The sequence below is a fragment of the Somniosus microcephalus genome, chromosome 14 (genome assembly GCF_052327205.1).
Source record: "Somniosus microcephalus isolate GS21.2 chromosome 14, FLI_Smic_1.0, whole genome shotgun sequence".
NCBI classification, from domain to species: domain Eukaryota; kingdom Metazoa; phylum Chordata; class Chondrichthyes; order Squaliformes; family Somniosidae; genus Somniosus; species Somniosus microcephalus.
Genome location: NC_141000.1, coordinates 3,734,727 through 3,756,642, shown reverse-complemented (window position 1 = coordinate 3,756,642; position 21,916 = coordinate 3,734,727). Strand labels below are relative to the sequence as shown.

The 21,916-nt window shown below is 56.8% G+C and overlaps 1 protein-coding gene across 1 annotated transcript in view; it reads right to left on the bottom strand.

Moving 5' to 3' along the window:
* Window positions 1-21,916, bottom strand: part of LOC147107270 (cullin-4A-like) — a 75,988-nt gene that overhangs the window by 50,833 nt on the left and 3,239 nt on the right. Inside the window, exon 2 of the mRNA XM_086006137.1 lies at window positions 2,007-2,122. Coding sequence (XP_085862263.1) covers window positions 2,007-2,122 — 116 coding nt within the window. The remainder of the gene's footprint in view (window positions 1-2,006; window positions 2,123-21,916) is intronic.

The following is a 21,916-nucleotide window of genomic DNA, read 5'->3' as shown; positions in this document are numbered from 1 at the left end:
TCGGAACCAAACTCAACAAATGCTGGCTTGTGCTGAGCATGTCTGGAACAGTATAGGAGACAAAGACAGAGAGCTCAGAGTGGGAATAGGAGGGAGAGTTAAAGTCACAGGGGTGGGGAGGAGGATCAGGGTCACATTTGCAGACAGAACGGAGGTGTTGAGCAAAGTGGTCACCTAATGTGGATTCAGTCTCTCCAATGTAGAGAGGGCCACACCATGAACAGTGACTGCAATACACTAGATTAGATGGAGCACAAGTGAACTGCTGGCTCGAATGCAAGGAGGGTTTGGGGCTCTGTCGTGGGAGGAGGTAAGGAGACAGGTGTTGCGTCTGCTGCAGTTGCAGAGGAGCGTGCCAGGGAAGGGCAACTGGAAGTAGAGGGAGTGGAAGAGTGAACAAGGGTATCAGAGCGGGAATGTGGAGGGGATAGGATAGCTAGTGGGATAGTGTTGGAGGTGGCAGATGATGATCTGACAAATGCAGGTCCTAGCAAGGTAGAAACTGAGGACGAGGGTTGATCCCGTCGTTGAAGGTGGAGGAAGCGGCTCGACTGAAGAGAAAGGAGGACATTTCAAAAGCTCTGGCTTGGAAAGTGGAGTCATGAGAGCAAATGCAATAGAGACAGAGAAACTGGAAGAAAGAGACAGGAGATGGGATGGGAAGTAGCACAATCCAGGTAAGAATAAAGCACTGAAAGCCAGAGAACAGGCAGAATTCACTTACCTTTCAAGATATCACCATGGACCTCCTGACAGGAGGACACTCTCTGGTTCAAACACAGTATTGTGTACGGACACATGACACTATAGGCTCGGCACTGGGGTGAGACATCCCAAAGGCTACACTTTCAGGTGTGATGCCCTTGCAAAGTGTAACCAGCAAAGACTGACAATAAAGCACACTACAAAATGGGTACCCTGGAGTTTTAGCAGCACTAACTTCAGGGGCTTTTCCTGTGATTATTCACCTCTGCCACATTAAATTGGAGAGTATATAGCAGTGCAAACTTTAGATCAATGAACAGACTCAATTCCGCCCCCCCATTCTATTCACAGAATCACAGAATCACAGAAACCCCACAGTGCAGATAGAGGCCATTTCGGCCCATCGAGCCTGCAGCGACACATATCCCATTCTTATAGCTTTACTTGTGCTTTCTCTTGGCTATTAAGCAGGCTGGCAAAATTAATAGCAGTCCTCAGGAGAAACAGCAAGGGCTAAAAATTCAGTTGGGCGCCATTTGGGGCGCCAAGCTCGCCTGGGCGCCGGAATTACCGCTGTGAGCGGAGCCACTTGCGCCATCCGGATATTCAGTTTCTGCGCCCCAAATGGAAACGGGCCGCTAAATGAGGCTTCCCGTGCCCCGCTTGGGGCGCTGAAACTGAATTTCGGTGCGCTAAGGGCCGCAGCGCCACACGCTGCGGCACGGCAGGCTGCGGTACTGCAGGCCTTCCTCCCACTGTTAAGGGGGAGGTGCCTGCAACAGCGCGATCCCCGCTCGCGAGTGCCGGCAAATGAGCCCAGCACCAAGGAGAAGTGCCGGGCTCTCGGGAAACAGCTGGCAATGCCGCCGGGGGGGGGGGGGGGGGGGGGTGGTGGTGGGTGTAGGAGGCCAGGGACGGAGGTGCGGGCAGGCGGGCGCCGAGACAGCAGCCGGCCGCACCTCCACCTTAACTAGCACCACTACCGCCACAGGTAGGCCCCTGTGTACCGGTCGCTGTTTGCGGCCGGCGCTGAAGAGGCGGGCGCGACCAAATATGGCCATCGGGGCGATAGCGGGGCGCTGCGCACACCGATGACGTCATCGGTGGCGGCGCAGCGCTACAGGCTAACGCCGCCATTAGCGCCCCGCTAAATATCGCGGTAGGAGTGGCCAGTGGCGCAAAAGCCACTGAGTGCCCTCTTTGGGTGCAAACTGGTGGCGCAGGCCACTGAATTTCTAGGCCCAAATCTCTACCTATTTTCCAAAATCAGTGACCAAAGGGATGTTGCTGACCATGGTTACCTGATAAAGTTCTTCCAAATTGTACTTTATTGATGTGCTATTCTGAATGGCGCCCACTGCTTCATGGAGTTTCTGCCACGTGTCCTGAGTGTAGTTGTCAGGCAATTTTGGTTTATCTGTTGGGAGACACAGGAATCACATTAGGTTCAATAAAGTAATAAGGAATATACTGTAATCAGTGGCTTAGGATCAATAATAGAAAATACAACTTGATACTATAAAAGTATACAGAAGGGAAACAAATAGGGAGATTGGAAAGGCAAGAGGAGTATGAAGGGAGACTGGCAGTAACAGATAGGGAAATAGCAAGGGCTCTGAGAAGCACATGGGAAAGACGTGGGCGAGGCTGCTTGAGAGGTAAAGGGGCCACTGGATACCGAGGGCAAGGGAATGGTGGAGGAGGTGAATGTGGAAGTGCAGGGGTCCCTGTCGAGGGTGTGGAAGAGCTACTCCTGCAGATAAATACTCCAAAGGAAACTGCATTAAAACCTGTTAATGGCACTAAAGTCATCAGATGCATCCCAGAATACTAAAGGGGTTTGGGAGGACGAAGTAGAGGCACTACCAGAATTTTCTCAAAGTCTTTGGAGACAGGAATTGTGGCAAAGGATTTGACTCCTACATTACAACAGTGGTTACACTTCAGAAGTTACTTCATTGGCTGAGAAGTGTTTTGGGACATCCTGGCGTTGTGAAAGATGAATTAAATGCAGCTTCCTTCTTTCTTGGTTATGGGTAAACTGCGAGAGTCTATAATGGGCAGTGAAATTAATGAACACTTGGAAAGGTATGGAATAATTAGGGAGAATCAATATGGATTTGTAAGGGGCAGATCTAGCTTGACTAACTTAAATGCATTTTTTGACAAAGCCAGTGTAGAACAGAATGTAGTGGATGAAGTGCTTCCAATTTGTACTTTATTGATCTGTTATTCTGAATGATACAGAGTTTCAGAAAATGTTTGATAAGGTACCACAAGTAACTTGTTACATAAATAGGGGCACACAGAATTAAAAAGAATATAACAACTTGCATGTATACAGCGCCTTTAATGCAGTAAAACGTCCCCAGGCGCTTCACAGGAGCGATTATCAAACAAAATTTGACACCGAGCCACATAAAGAGATATTAGGACAGGTGACCAAAAGCTTGGTCAAAGAGGTAGATTTTAAGGAGCGTCTTAAAAGAGAGAGAGAGGTAGAGAGGCGGAGAGGTTTAGGGAGGGAATTCCAGAGCTTAGGGCCGAGGCAGCTGAAGGCACAGGCGGCAATGGTAGAGCGATTAAAATCGGGGATGCTCAATTGGAGGAGCACAGGTCAAAGCATTGTAGGGCTGGAGGAGGTTACAGAGATAGGGAGAGGGCGAGGCCACGGAGGGATTCGAAAACAAGGATGAGAATTTTAAAATTGAGGCATTGCCGGACCTGGAGCCAATGCAGGTGAGTATGGGGTGATGGGTGAACGGGGCTCGGTGTGAGTTAGGACACGGGGGCAGTGAGCACAGGGGGTGATGGGTGAACGGGACTGGGTGTGAGTTAGGACATGGGGCAGTGAGCACAGGGGGTGATGGGTGAACGGGACTTGGTGTGAGTTAGGACACGGGGCAGTGAGCACAGGGGGTGATGGGTGAACGGGACTTGGTGTGAGTTAGGACACGGGGCAGCGAGCACAGGGGGTGATGGGTGAACGGGACTGGGTGCGAGTTAGGACACGGGGCAGTGAGCACAGGGGGTGATGGGTGAACGGGGCTCGGTGTGAGTTAGGACACGGGGCAGTGAGCACTGGGGGTGATGGGTGAACGGGGCTCGGTGTGAGTTAGGACACGGGGCAGTGAGCACAGGGGGTGATAGGTGAGCGGGACTGGGTGTGAGTTAGGACACGGGGCAGTGAGCACAGGGGGTGATGGGTGAACGGGGCTCGGTGCGAGTTAGGACACGGGGCAGTGAGCACAGGGGGTGATGGGTGAACGGGACTGGGTGTGAGTTAGGACACGGGGCAGCGAGCACAGGGGGTGATGGGTGAACGGGGCTCGGTGTGAGTTAGGACACGGGGCAGTGAGCACTGGGGGTGATGGGTGAACGGGACTGGGTGTGAGTTAGGACACGGGGCAGTGAGCACAGGGGGTGATGGGTGAACGGGACTGGGTGTGAGTTAGGACACGGGGCAGTGAGCACACGGGGTGATGGGTGAACGGGACTGGGTGTGAGTTAGGACACGGGGCAGTGAGCACAGGGGGTGATGGGTGAACGGGACTGGGTGTGAGTTAGGACACGGGGCAGTGAGCACAGGGGGTGATGGGTGAACGGGACTGGGTGTGAGTTAGGACACGGGGCAGTGAGCACAGGGGGTGATGGGTGAACGGGACTTGGTGTGAGTTAGGACACGGGGCAGTGAGCACGGGGGGTGATGAGTGAACGGGACTGGGTGTGAGTTAGGACACGGGGCAGTGAGCACGGGGTGATGGGTGAACGGAACTGGGTGTGAGTTAGGACACGGGGCAGTGAGCACAGGGGGTGATGGGTGAACGGGACTTGGTGTGAGTTAGGACACGGGGCAGTGAGCACGGGGGGTGATGGGTGAACGGGACTGGGTGTGAGTTAGGACACGGGGCAGTGAGCACAGGGGGTGATGGGTGAACGGGACTGGGTGTGAGTTAGGACACGGGGCAGCGAGCACAGGGGGTGATGGGTGAACGGGACTGGGTGTGAGTTAGGACACGGGGCAGCGAGCACAGGGGGTGATGGGTGAACGGGACTGGGTGTGAGTTAGGACACGGCGCAGCGAGCACAGGGGGTGATGGGTGAACGGGACTCGGTGTGAGTTAGGACACGGGGCAGCGAGCACAGGGGGTGATGGGTGAACGGGACTGGGTGTGAGTTAGGACACGGGGCAGCGAGCACAGGGGGTGATGGGTGAACGGGACTGGGTGTGAGTTAGGACACGGGGCAGTGAGCACAGGGGGTGATGGGTGAACAGGACTGGGTGTGAGTTAGGACATGGGGCAGTGAGCACAGGGGGTGATGGGTGAACGGGACTGGGTGTGAGTTAGGACACGGGGCAGTGAGCACAGGGGGTGATAGGTGAACGGGGCTCGGTGCGAGTTAGGGCACGGGGCAGTGAGCACAGGGGGTGATAGGTGAGCGGGACTGGGTGTGAGTTAGGACACGGGGCAGTGAGCACAGGGGGTGATGGGTGAACGGGGCTCGGTGCGAGTTAGGACACGGGGCAGTGAGCACTGGGGGTGATGGGTGAACGGGGCTCGGTGTGAGTTAGGACACGGGGCAGTGAGCACTGGGGGTGATGGGTGAACGGGACTGGGTGTGAGTTAGGACACGGGGCAGTGAGCACAGGGGGTGATGGGTGAACGGGACTGGGTGTGAGTTAGGACACGGGGCAGTGAGCACAGGGGGTGAGAGGTGAGCGGGACTGGGTGTGAGTTAGGACACGGGGCAGTGAGCACAGGGGGTGATAGGTGAGCGGGACTGGGTGTGAGTTAGGACACGGGGCAGTGAGCACGGGGGGTGATGGGTGAACGGGACTGGGTGTGAGTTAGGACACGGGGCAGTGAGCATAGGGGGTGATGGGTGAACGGGACTGGGTGTGAGTTAGGACACGGGGCAGTGAGCACAGGGGGTGATGGGTGAACGGGACTGGGTGTGAGTTAGGACACAGGCAGTGAGCACAGGGGGTGATGGGTGAACGGGACTGGGTGTGAGTTAGGACACGGGGCAGTGAGCACAGGGGGTGATGGGTGAACGGGGCTCGGTGCGAGTTAGGACACGGGGCAGTGAGCACAGGGGGTGATGGGTGAACGGGACTGGGTGTGAGTTAGGACACGGGGCAGTGAGCACAGGGGGTGAGAGGTGAGCGGGACTGGGTGTGAGTTAGGACACGGGGCAGTGAGCACAGGGGGTGATAGGTGAGCGGGACCGGGTGTGAGTTAGGACACGGGGCAGTGAGCACAGGGGGTGATGGGTGAACGGGGCTCGGTGCGAGTTAGGACACGGGGCAGAGAGCACAGGGGGTGATGGGTGAACGGGACTGGGTGTGAGTTAGGACACGGGGCAGCGAGCACAGGGGGTGATGGGTGAACGGGGCTCGGTGTGAGTTAGGACACGGGGCAGTGAGCACTGGGGGTGATGGGTGAACGGGACTGGGTGTGAGTTAGGACACGGGGCAGTGAGCACAGGGGGTGAGGGGTGAACGGGACTGGGTGTGAGTTAGGACACGGGGCAGTGAGCACACGGGGTGATGGGTGAACGGGACTGGGTGTGAGTTAGGACACGGGGCAGTGAGCACAGGGGGTGATGGGTGAACGGGACTGGGTGTGAGTTAGGACACGGGGCAGTGAGCACAGGGGGTGAGGGGTGAACGGGACTGGGTGTGAGTTAGGACACGGGGCAGTGAGCACACGGGGTGATGGGTGAACGGGACTGGGTGTGAGTTAGGACACGGGGCAGTGAGCACAGGGGGTGATGGGTGAACGGGACTGGGTGTGAGTTAGGACACGGGGCAGTGAGCACAGGGGGTGATGGGTGAACGGGACTGGGTGTGAGTTAGGACACGGGGCAGTGAGCACAGGGGGTGATGGGTGAACGGGACTTGGTGTGAGTTAGGACACGGGGCAGTGAGCACGGGGGGTGATGGGTGAACGGGACTGGGTGTGAGTTAGGACACGGGCAGTGAGCACAGGGGGTGATGGGTGAACGGAACTGGGTGTGAGTTAGGACACGGGGCAGTGAGCACAGGGGGTGATGGGTGAACGGGACTTGGTGTGAGTTAGGACACGGGGCAGTGAGCACGGGGGGTGATGGGTGAACGGGACTGGGTGTGAGTTAGGACACGGGGCAGTGAGCATAGGGGGTGATGGTGTGAACGGGACTGGGTGTGAGTTAGGACACGGGGCAGTGAGCACAGGGGGTGATGGGTGAACGGGACTGGGTGTGAGTTAGGACACAGGCAGTGAGCACAGGGGGTGATGGGTGAACGGGACTGGGTGTGAGTTAGGACACGGGGCAGTGAGCACAGGGGGTGATGGGTGAACGGGGCTCGGTGCGAGTTAGGACACGGGGCAGTGAGCACAGGGGGTGATGGGTGAACGGGACTGGGTGTGAGTTAGGACACGGGGCAGTGAGCACAGGGGGTGAGAGGTGAGCGGGACTGGGTGTGAGTTAGGACACGGGGCAGTGAGCACAGGGGGTGATAGGTGAGCGGGACCGGGTGTGAGTTAGGACACGGGGCAGTGAGCACAGGGGGTGATGGGTGAACGGGGCTCGGTGCGAGTTAGGACACGGGGCAGAGAGCACAGGGGGTGATGGGTGAACGGGACTGGGTGTGAGTTAGGACACGGGGCAGCGAGCACAGGGGGTGATGGTGTGAACGGGGCTCGGTGTGAGTTAGGACACGGGGCAGTGAGCACTGGGGGTGATGGGTGAACGGGACTGGGTGTGAGTTAGGACACGGGGCAGTGAGCACAGGGGGTGAGGGGTGAACGGGACTGGGTGTGAGATAGGACACGGGGGCAGTGAGCACACGGGGTGATGGGTGAACGGGACTGGGTGTGAGTTAGGACACGGGGCAGTGAGCACAGGGGGTGATGGGTGAACGGGACTGGGTGTGAGTTAGGACACGGGGCAGTGAGCACAGGGGGTGATGGGTGAACAGGACTGGGTGTGAGTTAGGACACGGGGCAGTGAGCACAGGGGGTGATGGGTGAACGGGACTTGGTGTGAGTTAGGACACGGGGCAGTGAGCACGGGGGGTGATGGGTGAACGGGACTGGGTGTGAGTTAGGACACGGGGCAGTGAGCACAGGGGGTGATGGGTGAACGGAACTGGGTGTGAGTTAGGACACGGGGCAGTGAGCACAGGGGGTGATGGGTGAACGGGACTTGGTGTGAGTTAGGACACGGGGCAGTGAGCACGGGGGGTGATGGGTGAACGGGACTGGGTGTGAGCTGGACACGGGGCAGTGAGCACAGGGGGTGATGGGCGAACGGGACTGGGTGTGAGTTAGGACACGGGGCAGTGAGCACAGGGGGTGATGGGTGAACAGGACTGGGTGTGAGTTTGGACACGGGGCAGTGAGCACAGGGGGTGTTGGGCGAACGGGACTGGGTGTGAGTTAGGACACGGGGCAGTGAGCACAGGGGGTGATGGGTGAACGGGACTGGGTGTGAGTTAGGACACGGGGCAGTGAGCACAGGGGGTGATGGGTGAACGGGACTGGGTGCGAGTTAGGACACGGGGCAGTGAGCACAGGGGGTGATGGATGAACGGGACTGGGTGCGAGTTAGGACACGGGGCAGTGAGCACAGGGGGTGATGGGTGAACGGGACTGGGTGTGAGTTAGGACACGGGGCAGTGAGCACGGGGGGTGATGGGTGAACGGGACTGGGTGTGAGTTAGGACACGGGGCAGTGAGCACAGGGGGTGATGGGTGAACGGGACTGGGTGTGAGTTAGGACACGGGGCAGTGAGCACAGGGGGTGATGGGTGAACGGGACTGGGTGCGAGTTAGGACACGGGGCAGTGAGCACAGGGGGTGATGGGTGAACGGGACTGGGTGTGAGTTAGGACACGGGGCAGTGAGCACAGGGGATGATGGGTGAACGGGACTGGGTGTGAGTTAGGACACGGGGCAGTGAGCACAGGGGGTGATGGGTGAACGGGACTGGGTGTGAGTTAGGACACGGGGCAGTGAACACGGGGGTGATGGGTGAACGGGACTGGGTGTGAGTTAGGACACGGGGCAGTGAGCACAGGGGGTGATGGGTGAACGGGACTGGGTGTGAGTTAGGACACGGGGCAGTGAGCACGGGGGGTGATGGGTGAACGGGACTGTGTGTGAGTTAGGACACGGGGCAGTGAGCACAGGGGGTGATGGGTGAACGGGACTGGGTGTGAGTTAGGACACGGGGCAGTGAGCACAGGGGGTGATGGGTGAACGGGACTGGGTGTGAGTTAGGACACGGGGCAGTGAGCACAGGGGGTGATGGGTGAACGGGACTGGGTGTGAGTTAGGACACGGGGCAGTGAGCACAGAGGGTGATGGGTGAACGGGACTGGGTGTGAGTTAGGACACGGGGCAGTGAGCACATGGGGTGATGGGTGAACGGGACTGGGTGTGAGTTAGGACACGGGGCAGTGAGCACAGTGGGTGATGGGTGAACGGGACTGGGTGTGAGTTAGGACACGGGGCAGTGAGCACACGGGGTGATGGGTGAACGGGACTGGGTGTGAGTTAGGACACGGGGCAGTGAACACAGGGGGTGATGGGTGAACGGGACTGGGTGCGAGTTAGGACACGGGGCAGTGAGCACAGGGGGTGATGGGTGAACGGGACTGGGTGTGAGTTAGGCCACGGGGCAGTGAGCACAGGGGGTGATGGGTGAACGGGACTGGGTGTGAGTTAGGACACGGGACAGTGAGCACAGGGGGTGATGGGTGAACGGGACTGGGTGTGAGTTCGGACACGGGGCAGTGAGCACAGGGGGTGATGGGTGAACGGGACTGGGTGTGAGTTTGGACACGGGGCAGTGAGCACAGGGGGTGATGGGTGAACGGGACTGGGTGCGAGTTAGGACACGGGGCAGTGAGCACAGGGGGTGATGGGTGAACGGGACTGGGTGTGAGTTAGGACACGGGGCAGTGAGCACAGGGGGTGATGGGTGAACGGGACTGGGTGCGGGTTAGGACACGGGGCAGTGAGCACAGGGGGTGATGGGTGAACGGGACTTGGTGTGAGTTAGGACACGGGGCAGTGAGCACAGGGGGTGATGGGTGAACGGGACTGGGTGTGAGTTAGGACACGGGGCAGTGAGCACAGGGGGTGATGGGTGAACGGGACTGGGTGTGAGTTAGGACACGGGGCAGTGAGCACAGGGGGTGATGGGTGAACGGGACTGGGTGTGAGTTAGGACACGGGGCAGTGAGCACAGGGGGTGATGGGTGAACGGGACTGGGTGTGAGTTAGGACACGGGGCAGTGAACACAGGGGGTGATGGGTGAACGGGACTGGGTGTGAGTTAGGACACGGGGCAGTGAGCACAGGGGGTGATGGGTGAACGGGACTGGGTGTGAGTTAGGACACGGGGCAGTGAGCACAGGGGGTGATGGGTGAACGGGACTGGGTGCGAGTTAGGACACGGGGCAGTGAGCACAGGGGGTGATGGGTGAACGGGACTTGGTGTGAGTTAGGACACGGGGCAGTGAGCACAGGGGGTGATGGGTGAACGGGACTGGGTGTGAGTTAGGACACGGGGCAGCGAGCACAGGGGGTGATGGGTGAACGGGACTGGGTGTGAGTTAGGACACGGGGCAGCGAGCACAGGGGGTGATGGGTGAACGGGACTGGGTGTGAGTTAGGACACGGGGCAGTGAGCACAGGGGGTGTTGGGTGAACGGGACTGGGTGTGAGTTAGGACACGGGGCAGTGAGCACAGGGGGTGATGGGTGAACGGGACTGGGTGTGAGTTAGGACACGGGGCAGTGAGCACAGGGGGTGATGGGTGAACGGGACTGGGTGTGAGTTAGGACACGGGGCACTGAGCACAGGGGGTGATGGGTGAACGGGACTGGGTGTGAGTTAGGACACGGGGCAGTGAACACAGGGGGTGATGGGTGAACGGGACTGGGTGTGAGTTAGGACACGGGGCAGTGAGCACAGGGGGTGATGGGTGAACGGGACTGGGTGTGAGTTAGGACACGGGGCAGTGAGCACAGGGGGTGATGGGTGAACGGGACTGGGTGTGAGTTAGGACACGGGGCAGTGAGCACAGGGGGTGATGGGTGAACGGGACATGGTGTGAGTTAGGACACGGGGCAGTGAGCACAGGGGGTGATGGGTGAACGGGACTGGGTGTGAGTTAGGACACGGGGCAGCGAGCACAGGGGGTGATGGGTGAACGGGACTGGGTGTGAGTTAGGACACGGGGCAGCGAGCACAGGGGGTGATGGGTGAACGGGACTGGGTGTGAGTTAGGACACGGGGCAGTGAGCACAGGGGGTGTTGGGTGAACGGGACTTGGTGTGAGTTAGGACACGGGGCAGTGAGCACAGGGGGTGATGGATGAACGGGACTGGGTGTGAGTTAGGACACGGGGCAGTGAGCACTGGGGGTGATGGGCGAACGGGACTGGGTGTGAGTTAGGACACGGGGCAGTGAGCACAGGGGGTGATGGGTGAACAGGACTGGGTGTGAGTTTGGACACGGGGCAGTGAGCACAGGGGGTGTTGGGTGAACGGGACTGGGTGTGAGTTAGGACACGGGGCAGTGAGCACAGGGGGTGATGGGTGAACGGGACTGGGTGTGAGTTAGGACACGGGGCAGTGAGCACAGGGGGTGATGGGTGAACGGGACTGGGTGCGAGTTAGGACACGGGGCAGTGAGCACAGGGGGTGATGGGTGAACGGGACTGGGTGTGAGTTAGGACACGGGGCAGTGAGCACAGTGGGTGATGGGTGAACGGGACTGGGTGTGAGTTAGGACACGGGGCAGTGAGCACACGGGGTGATGGGTGAACGGGACTGGGTGTGAGTTAGGACACGGGGCAGTGAACACAGGGGGTGATGGGTGAACGGGACTGGGTGCGAGTTAGGACACGGGGCAGTGAGCACAGGGGGTGATGGGTGAACGGGACTGGGTGTGAGTTAGGCCACGGGGCAGTGAGCACAGGGGGTGATGGGTGAACGGGACTGGGTGCGAGTTAGGACACGGGGCAGTGAGCACAGGGGGTGATGGGTGAACGGGACTGGGTGTGAGTTAGGACACGGGACAGTGAGCACAGGGGGTGATGGGTGAACGGGACTGGGTGCGAGTTAGGACACGGGGCAGTGAGCACAGGGGGTGATGGGTGAACGGGACTGGGTGTGAGTTAGGACACGGGGCAGTGAGCACAGGGGGTGATGGGTGAACGGGACTGGGTGTGAGTTAGGACACGGGGCAGTGAGCACAGGGGGTGATGGGTGAACGGGACTGGGTGTGAGTTAGGACACGGGGCAGTGAGCACAGGGGGTGATGGGTGAACGGGACTGGGTGTGAGTTCGGACACGGGGCAGTGAGCACAGGGGGTGATGGGTGAACGGGACTGGGTGTGAGTTTGGACACGGGGCAGTGAGCACAGGGGGTGATGGGTGAACGGGACTGGGTGCGAGTTAGGACACGGGGCAGTGAGCACAGGGGGTGATGGGTGAACGGGACTGGGTGTGAGTTAGGACACGGGGCAGTGAGCACAGGGGGTGATGGGTGAACGGGACTGGGTGCGGGTTAGGACACGGGGCAGTGAGCACAGGGGGTGATGGGTGAACGGGACTTGGTGTGAGTTAGGACACGGGGCAGTGAGCACAGGGGGTGATGGGTGAACGGGACTGGGTGTGAGTTAGGACACGGGGCAGTGAGCACAGGGGGTGATGGGTGAACGGGACTGGGTGTGAGTTAGGACACGGGGCAGTGAGCACAGGGGGTGATGGGTGAACGGGACTGGGTGTGAGTTAGGACACGGGGCAGTGAGCACAGGGGGTGATGGGTGAACGGGACTGGGTGTGAGTTAGGACACGGGGCAGTGAACACAGGGGGTGATGGGTGAACGGGACTGGGTGTGAGTTAGGACACGGGGCAGTGAGCACAGGGGGTGATGGGTGAACGGGACTGGGTGTGAGTTAGGACACGGGGCAGTGAGCACAGGGGGTGATGGGTGAACGGGACTGGGTGTGAGTTAGGACACGGGGCAGTGAGCACAGGGGGTGATGGGTGAACGGGACTTGGTGTGAGTTAGGACACGGGGCAGTGAGCACAGGGGGTGATGGGTGAACGGGACTGGGTGTGAGTTAGGACACGGGGCAGCGAGCACAGGGGGTGATGGGTGAACGGGACTGGGTGTGAGTTAGGACACGGGGCAGCGAGCACAGGGGGTGATGGGTGAACGGGACTGGGTGTGAGTTAGGACACGGGGCAGTGAGCACAGGGGGTGTTGGGTGAACGGGACTGGGTGTGAGTTAGGACACGGGGCAGTGAGCACAGGGGGTGATGGGTGAACGGGACTGGGTGTGAGTTAGGACACGGGGCAGTGAGCACAGGGGGTGATGGGTGAACGGGACTGGGTGTGAGTTAGGACACGGGGCAGTGAGCACAGGGGGTGATGGGTGAACGGGACTGGGTGTGAGTTAGGACACGGGGCAGTGAACACAGGGGGTGATGGGTGAACGGGACTGGGTGTGAGTTAGGACACGGGGCAGTGAGCACAGGGGGTGATGGGTGAACGGGACTGGGTGTGAGTTAAGACACGGGGCAGTGAGCACAGGGGGTGATGGGTGAACGGGACTGGGTGTGAGTTAGGACACGGGGCAGTGAGCACAGGGGGTGATGGGTGAACGGGACATGGTGTGAGTTAGGACACGGGGCAGTGAGCACAGGGGGTGATGGGTGAACGGGACTGGGTGTGAGTTAGGACACGGGGCAGCGAGCACAGGGGGTGATGGGTGAACGGGACTGGGTGTGAGTTAGGACACGGGGCAGCGAGCACAGGGGGTGATGGGTGAACGGGACTGGGTGTGAGTTAGGACACGGGGCAGTGAGCACAGGGGGTGTTGGGTGAACGGGACTTGGTGTGAGTTAGGACACGGGGCAGTGAGCACAGGGGGTGATGGATGAACGGGACTGGGTGTGAGTTAGGACACGGGGCAGTGAGCACTGGGGGTGATGGGCGAACGGGACTGGGTGTGAGTTAGGACACGGGGCAGTGAGCACAGGGGGTGATGGGTGAACAGGACTGGGTGTGAGTTTGGACACGGGGCAGTGAGCACAGGGGGTGTTGGGTGAACGGGACTGGGTGTGAGTTAGGACACGGGGCAGTGAGCACAGGGGGTGATGGGTGAACGGGACTGGGTGTGAGTTAGGACACGGGGCAGTGAGCACAGGGGGTGATGGGTGAACGGGACTGGGTGCGAGTTAGGACACGGGGCAGTGAGCACAGGGGGTGATGGGTGAACGGGACTTGGTGTGAGTTAGGACACGGGGCAGTGAGCACAGGGGGTGATGGGTGAACGGGACTGGGTGTGAGTTAGGACACGGGGCAGTGAGCACAGGGGGTGATGGGTGAACGGGACTGGGTGTGAGTTAGGACACGGGGCAGTGAGCACAGGGGGTGATGGGTGAACGGGACTGGGTGTGAGTTAGGACACGGGGCAGTGAGCACAGGGGGTGATGGGTGAACGGGACTGGGTGTGAGTTAGGACACGGGGCAGTGAACACAGGGGGTGATGGGTGAACGGGACTGGGTGTGAGTTAGGACACGGGGCAGTGAGCACAGGGGGTGATGGGTGAACGGGACTGGGTGTGAGTTAGGACACGGGGCAGTGAGCACAGGGGGTGATGGGTGAACGGGACTGGGTGTGAGTTAGGACACGGGGCAGTGAGCACGGGGGGTGATGGGTGAACGGGACTGTGTGTGAGTTAGGACACGGGGCAGTGAGCACAGGGGGTGATGGGTGAACGGGACTGGGTGTGAGTTAGGACACGGGGCAGTGAGCACAGGGGGTGATGGGTGAACGGGACTGGGTGTGAGTTAGGACACGGGGCAGTGAGCACAGGGGGTGATGGGTGAACGGGACTGGGTGTGAGTTAGGACACGGGGCAGTGAGCACAGAGGGTGATGGGTGAACGGGACTGGGTGTGAGTTAGGACACGGGGCAGTGAGCACATGGGGTGATGGGTGAACGGGACTGGGTGTGAGTTAGGACACGGGGCAGTGAGCACAGTGGGTGATGGGTGAACGGGACTGGGTGTGAGTTAGGACACGGGGCAGTGAGCACACGGGGTGATGGGGTGAACGGGACTGGGTGTGAGTTAGGACACGGGGCAGTGAGCACAGGGGGTGATGGGTGAACGGGACTGGGTGCGAGTTAGGACACGGGGCAGTGAGCACAGTGGGTGATGGGTGAACGGGACTGGGTGTGAGTTAGGACACGGGGCAGTGAGCACAGGGGGTGATGGGTGAACGGGACTGGGTGCGAGTTAGGACACGGGCAGTGAGCACAGGGGGTGATGGGTGAACGGGACTGGGTGTGAGTTAGGACACGGGGCAGTGAGCACAGGGGGTGATGGGTGAACGGGACTGGGTGTGAGTTAGGACACGGGGCAGTGAGCACAGGGGGTGATGGTGTGAACGGGACTGGGTGTGAGTTAGGACACGGGGCAGTGAGCACAGGGGGTGATGGGGTGAACGGGACTGGGTGTGAGTTAGGACACGGGGCAGTGAGCACAGGGGGTGATGGGAGAACGGGACTGGGTGCGAGTTAGGACACGGGGCAGTGAGCACAGGGGGTGATGGGTGAACGGGACTGGGTGCGAGTTAGGACACGGGGCAGTGAGCACAGGGGGTGATGGGTGAACGGGACTGGGTGCGAGTTAGGACACGGGGCAGTGAGCACAGGGGGTGATGGGTGAACGGGACTGGGTGTGAGTTAGGACACGGGGCAGTGAGCACAGGGGGTGATGTGTGAACGGGACTGGGTGTGAGTTAGGACACGGGGCAGTGAGCACAGCGGGTGATGGGTGAACGGCACTGGGTGTGAGTTAGGACACGGGGCAGTGAGCACAGAGGGTGATGGGTGAACGGGACTGGGTGTGAGTTAGGACACGGGGCAGTGAGCACAGAGGGTGATGGGTGAACGGGACTGGGTGTGAGTTCGGACACGGGGCAGTGAGCACAGGCGGTGATGGGTGAACGGGACTGGGTGTGAGTTAGGACACGGGGCAGTGAGCACAGGGGGTGATGGGTGAACGGGACTGGGTGTGAGTTAGGACACGGGGCAGCAGAGTTTTGGATGAGCTCAAGTTTATGTAGGGTGGCAGATGAGAGGCCGGCCAGGAGTGCATTGGAATAGTCAAGTCTAAAGATAACAAAGGCCTGGATGAGGTGTTTCAGCAGCAAGCTGAGGCAGTGGCTGAATTGGACGATGTTCCGGAGGTGGAAGTTTGAGAAATGGATAGTAGACAGAATGCAAAGAGTAGGTGTAAATGGAGGTTTCGGGATGGAGAGGAGGAATGTGGGTCGTGCATGCCCCAGCTATTCGGGCTGGGACCTCGGTTTTCATTTTTATAAATTACTTGAACATAGGAACAAAAGGAAGATTGCTGACCCCAAATTAGGGGGCAAGGCAAACTGAGGAAGAATGTCACTGTACTAGCCTGTTGTTTGTAGCTTTCTATAAATAGCCTGTATCAAAGCACACTCAGTTGAGGGTGAGATCACACTGTAAAATTGTAAGAATGTATTCACAGAACTCACAGAAACCCCACAGTGCAGATAGAGGCCATTTCGGCCCATCGAGCCTGCACCGACACATATCCCACCCGATCCCCGTAACCCCACGTATTTAATCCCCCTAACACTAAGGGTCAATTTATCATAGCCAATCAACCTAACCCGCACATTTTTGGACTGTGGGAGGAAACCGGAGCACCCGGAGGAAACCCACGCAAACACGGGGAGAATGTGCAAAACTCCACACAGTCACCCGAGGCCGGATTCGAACCCGGGTCCCTGGCGCTGTGAGGCAACAGTGCTAACCACTATGCCACCGTGCTCCGTACTATAAATAAAAATGCTAAATTTGCAAAAGTTCCAAAATCTTGAGCTCCAGTTAAGTGAATCACAAACTTGGGCTCATGAGTTTGAGCTCAGTATTTCAAAAGTGTTACACCGCTCGACATCACAATCAAAGGATATTAACCGTGTTGAAAGCACAGCACTCAGCAGGGCAAGGATTTGTTAGCAGTTGTAGGACATGTTTCTGTCACTGAGTGTTGAAAAACTGAACAGCTGGTAACCCAAAGGTAATGGCAAAGGAATAAGAGGGAAATATAGCACCAATAACAAATGGAATCATAAAGTGAAATGGAGAGAGGATAGAGCAACTGCGGCAACACAGGAAGGAGAACGAGACATGGTCCATCAGCCAGAGCTCCAATTGGCCATTTATATTTATACCGGCTATTCTGAAGCTACTGATACTACCGGGCAGGGGAATACAGCCACTACCGGGCAGGGGAATACAGCCTCGTGTACCGACACTACTGGGCAGGGGAATACAGCCTTGTGTACCGACACTACTGGGGGGACAGTACAGCCTCGTGTACTGACACTACTGGGGTTCAGTACAGCCTCGTGTACCGACACTACTGGGGGGACAGTACAGCCTCGTGTACTGACACTACTGGGGGTTCAGTACAGCCTCGTGTACTGACACTACTGGGGTTCAGTACAGCCTCGTGTACCGACACTACTGGAGGGGCAGTACAGCCTCATGTACTGACACTACTGGGGTTTAGTACAGCCTCGTGTACTGACACTACTGGGGGTTCAGTACAGCCTCGTGTACCGACACTACTGGGGGGACAGTACAGCCTCGTGTACCGACACTACTGGGGGTTCAGTACAGCCTCGTGTACCGACACTACTGGGGGGACAGTACAGCCTCGTGTACTGACACTACTGGGGGTTCAGTACAGCCTCGTGTACTGACACTACTGGGGGTTCAGTACAGCCTCGTGTACTGACACTACTGGGGGTTCAGTACAGCCTCGTGTACCGACACTACTGGGGGGACAGTACAGCCTCGTGTACCGACACTACTGGGGGACAGTACAGCCTCGTGTACCGACACTACTGGGGGTTCAGTACAGCCTCGTGTACCGACACTACTGGCGGTTCAGTACAGCCTTGTGTACTGACACTACTGGGGGTTCAGTACAGCCTCGTGTACCGACACTACTGGGGGTTCAGTACAGCCTCGTGTACCGACACTACTGGGGGACAGTACAGCCTCGTGTACCGACACTACTGGGGGTTCAGTACAGCCTCGTGTACCGACACTACTGGTGGTTCAGTACAGCCTCGTGTACTGACACTACTGGGGGTTCAGTACAGCCTCGTGTACCGACACTACTGGGGGTTCAGTACAGCCTTGTGTACCGACACTACTGGGGGTTCAGTACAGCCTCGTGTACTGACACTACTGGGGTTCAGTACAGCCTCATGTACCGACACTACTGGGGGTTCAGTACAGCCTCGTGTACCGACACTACTGGGGGTTCAGTACAGCCTCGTGTACTGACACTACTGGGGGGACAGTACAGCCTCGTGTACCGACACTACTGGGGGTTCAGTACAGCCTCGTGTACCGACACTACTGGGGGGACAGTACAGCCTCGTGTACCGACACTACTGGGGGTTCAGTACAGCCTCGTGTACCGACGCTACTGGGGGTTCAGTACAGCCTCGTGTACCGACACTACTGGGGGTTCAGTACAGCCTCGTGTACCGACACTACTGGGGGTTCAGTACAGCCTCGTGTACTGACACTACTGGGGGTTCAGTACAGCCTCGTGTACCGACACTATGAGGTGACAGGCCATGGTAACACAAACCTACAGCTTGCTCACCCACTCTGAAGTGTTTACAATTTCAGATGAAGAAGTAGTTGAACTATGGTTACTTTCACAAAGCAGTGCAGCAATTGTTCATTTACTGCTGTTACTGGCAGTCTCACATCAGCAGCATCACAAAGTATATTTAGCATACGGGTACCAATATCCTGTAGAAAATTTCTGCGTAATCCAAAGCATTTGAAAGTCAGTTAGCTTAGCTACTAAGTGTCAGATTCTGTGGCAATGACTGAGCCCTTCATCCTCTGAGGTTGTTAAATGAATATCAAGCATTAAGGTGTGGGCTCGAAGCAGGAGGCTGCGGGGGTTGTGCAGTGCTTGCCATATTGCTGCAGTGTCTGAGTTTTTGGCAGTGAAAATTAGATCTGACAAAGCCCAGTCTCTGCAGATAGTATATATACATGAATGCTGTATCAATATACATGATGCTATTAATTCACCATCTGATTGCTTACGCCATAATCAGAACTGTAACTACCAGTACTTCACCTTGTGCTACATGGCCAGACTCAACTCAAGCTATCAGGGACAAGATTTGTGTCTCAGACTGCAAGTGGACGAACACTGACCGAGTAGTTTTCAAAGCCTGTCAGGTTGGCAAATCACCAGGATGGTAGCATTCCAGAAACAGAGTACACAAACACCCAGAATAGCCTCCATGAAGCCTACAGCACACTGGCATTTCTTGCTGCTGGACAGACAGAAATATTTTAAGAGAAAGTGAGTAGTAAAGGTGAATGTGGGCCCATTAAAATTAGATGCAGGCTAGACTAGAATGGACAATACGGAAACGACAGACTTGTTAAAGGAGTACTCTGTTTTACAGTGGAGGAAGACGACAAAATACCAGCAGTACAAGGGAAACTAAAAATATGGGAAGGAACTTAGTAGATTTAATGCAAGTAAAAAATTGGTAATGGAGAAAATAATGGGACTTAAGATTGACAAATCCCCAGGACCTGATGGTTTCCACCCCGGAGGATTAAAAGAAACTGGTGGGGAAATTGCAGATGTATTAGTCATAATTTTCTAAAAGTGCTCTGGTTTCGAAATTGTGCCTTTGGATTGGAAAATTACAAATGTCACTCCATTATTTAAGAAGGGAGGGAGAGAGAAATCAGATAGCTACATACCTGTCAGTTTAACATTAATTGTGGGGAAGTTACTGGGACAGAGTGACTGAGCTGATTTAAGCGAGTCAGCATGGGTTTGTGAAGGGTAAATCATATCTGACTGATCTAGTTTAATTTTTTGAGGAGGTCATTATCATGCTGGATAGGGGAGTTTCTAGCAATGTCTATACGGACTTCCAGAAGGCACAAGAGATTATTAGCAAAAATGAAAATGTCCGAAATTGGTGGTAAGCTTGTGACACGGGCTAATAATTGGTTGGGAGGAAGGAGACAGAGGGGTTAAGGGTTTTTTTGATTGGCGGGATGTGACAAGTGGTGTTCCCCAGGGATCTGCACTGGGGCCTCAGCTTTTCATCATATATATTAATAACTTGGATGAAGGAATAGAGAGAGTTGTACATCCAAATTTGCAGATGACACTAAGTTAGGAAGCGCAGTAAATTGCATGTATGGGAGGGAGGAGGAAGTTACAAAGGGACATTGACAGACTAAGTGAGTGGATATCTTTTTTTAATTTGTTTATGGGATCTGGGCGTCGCTGGCAAGGCCAGCATTTATTGCCCATCCCTAACTGCCCTTGAGAAGGTGGTGGTGAGCTGCCTTCTTGAACCGCTGCAGTCCGTGTGGTGAAGGTACTCCCACAGTGCTGTTAGGGAGGGAGTTCCAGGATTTTGACCCAGCGATGATAAAGGATAGGCTATATACATCCAAGTCAGGATGGTGTGTGACTTGTAGGGGAACGTGGAGGTGGTGACGTTCCCATGCGCCTGCTGCCCTTGTCCTTCTAGGTGGAAGAGGTCGCGGGTTTGGGAGGTGCTGCCGAAAAAGTCTTGGTGAGTTGCTGCAGTGCATCTTGTAGATGGTGCACACTGCAGCCACGGTATGCCGGTGGTGGAGGGAGTGAATGTTTATGGTGGTGCCAATCAAGCAGACTACTTTGTCCTGGATGGTGTCGAGCTTCTTGGGTTGTTGGAGCTGCACTCATCCAGACAAGTGGAGAGTATTCCATCACATTCCTTACTTGTGCCTTGTAGATGGTGGAAAGGCTTTGGGGAGTCAGGAGGTGAGACACTCGCTGCAGAATACCCAGCCTCTGACCTGCTCTTGTTGCCACAGTATTTATGTGGCTGATCCAGTTAAGTTTCTAGTCAATGGTGACCCCCCCCAGGATGTTGATGGTGGGGGATTCGGCGATGGTAATGCCGTTGAATGTCATGGGGTGGTGGTTAGACTCTCGCTTGTTGGATAGTCATTGCCTGGCACTTCTGTGGCACGAATGTTACCTGCCACTTATCAGCCCAAGCCTGAACATCGTCCAGGTCTTGTTGCATGCGGGCATGGACTGCTTCATTATCTGAGGAGTTGTGAATGGCGCTGAACACTGTGCAGTCATCAGCGAACATCCCCATTTCTGACCTTATGTTGGAGGGAAGGTTATTGATGAAGCAGCTGAAGATGGTTGGGCCTAGGACACTGCCCTGAGGAACTCCTGCAGCGATGTCCTGGGGCTGTGATGATTGACCTTCAACCACCATAACCATCTTCCTTTGTGCTAGGTATGACACCAGCCAGTGGAGCGTTTTCCCCCCGATTCCCATTGACTTCAGTTTTACTAGGGCTCCTTGATGCCACACTCGGTCAAATGCTGCCTTGATATCAAGGGCAATCATTCTCACCTCTGGAATTCTGCACCTTTGTCCATGTTTGGACCAAGGCTGTAATGAGGTCGGGAGCCAAGTGGTCTTGGCGGAACCCAAACTGGGCATCAGTGAGCAGGTTATTGGTGAGTACGTGCCGCTTGGTAGCACTGTCGATGACACCTTCCATCACTTTGCTGATGATTGAGAGTAGACTGATGGGGCGGTAATTGGCCTGATTGGATTTGTCTTGCTTTTTGTGGACCGGACATACTTGGGCAGTTTTCCACATTGTCAGATAGATGCCAGTGTTGTAGCTGTACTAGAACAGCTTGGCTAGAGGCGCGGCTAGTTCTGGAGCACAAGTCTTCAGCACGATAGCTGGGATGTTGTCAGGGCCCATAGGCTTTGCAGTATCCAGTGTGCTCAACCATTTCTTGATATCACATGGAGTGAATCGTATTGGCTGAAGACTGGCTTCTGTGATGGTGGGGACCTCAGGAGGAGGCCGATATGGATCATCTACTCGGCACTTCTGGCTGAAGATGGTTGCAAACGCTTCAGCCTTGTCTTTTGCACTCGTGCTGGGCTCCACCATCATTGAAGATGGGGATATTCATGGAGCCTCCTCCTCCCGTTAGTTGTTTAATGGTCCACCACCATTCACGACTGGATGTGGCAGGACTGCAGAGCT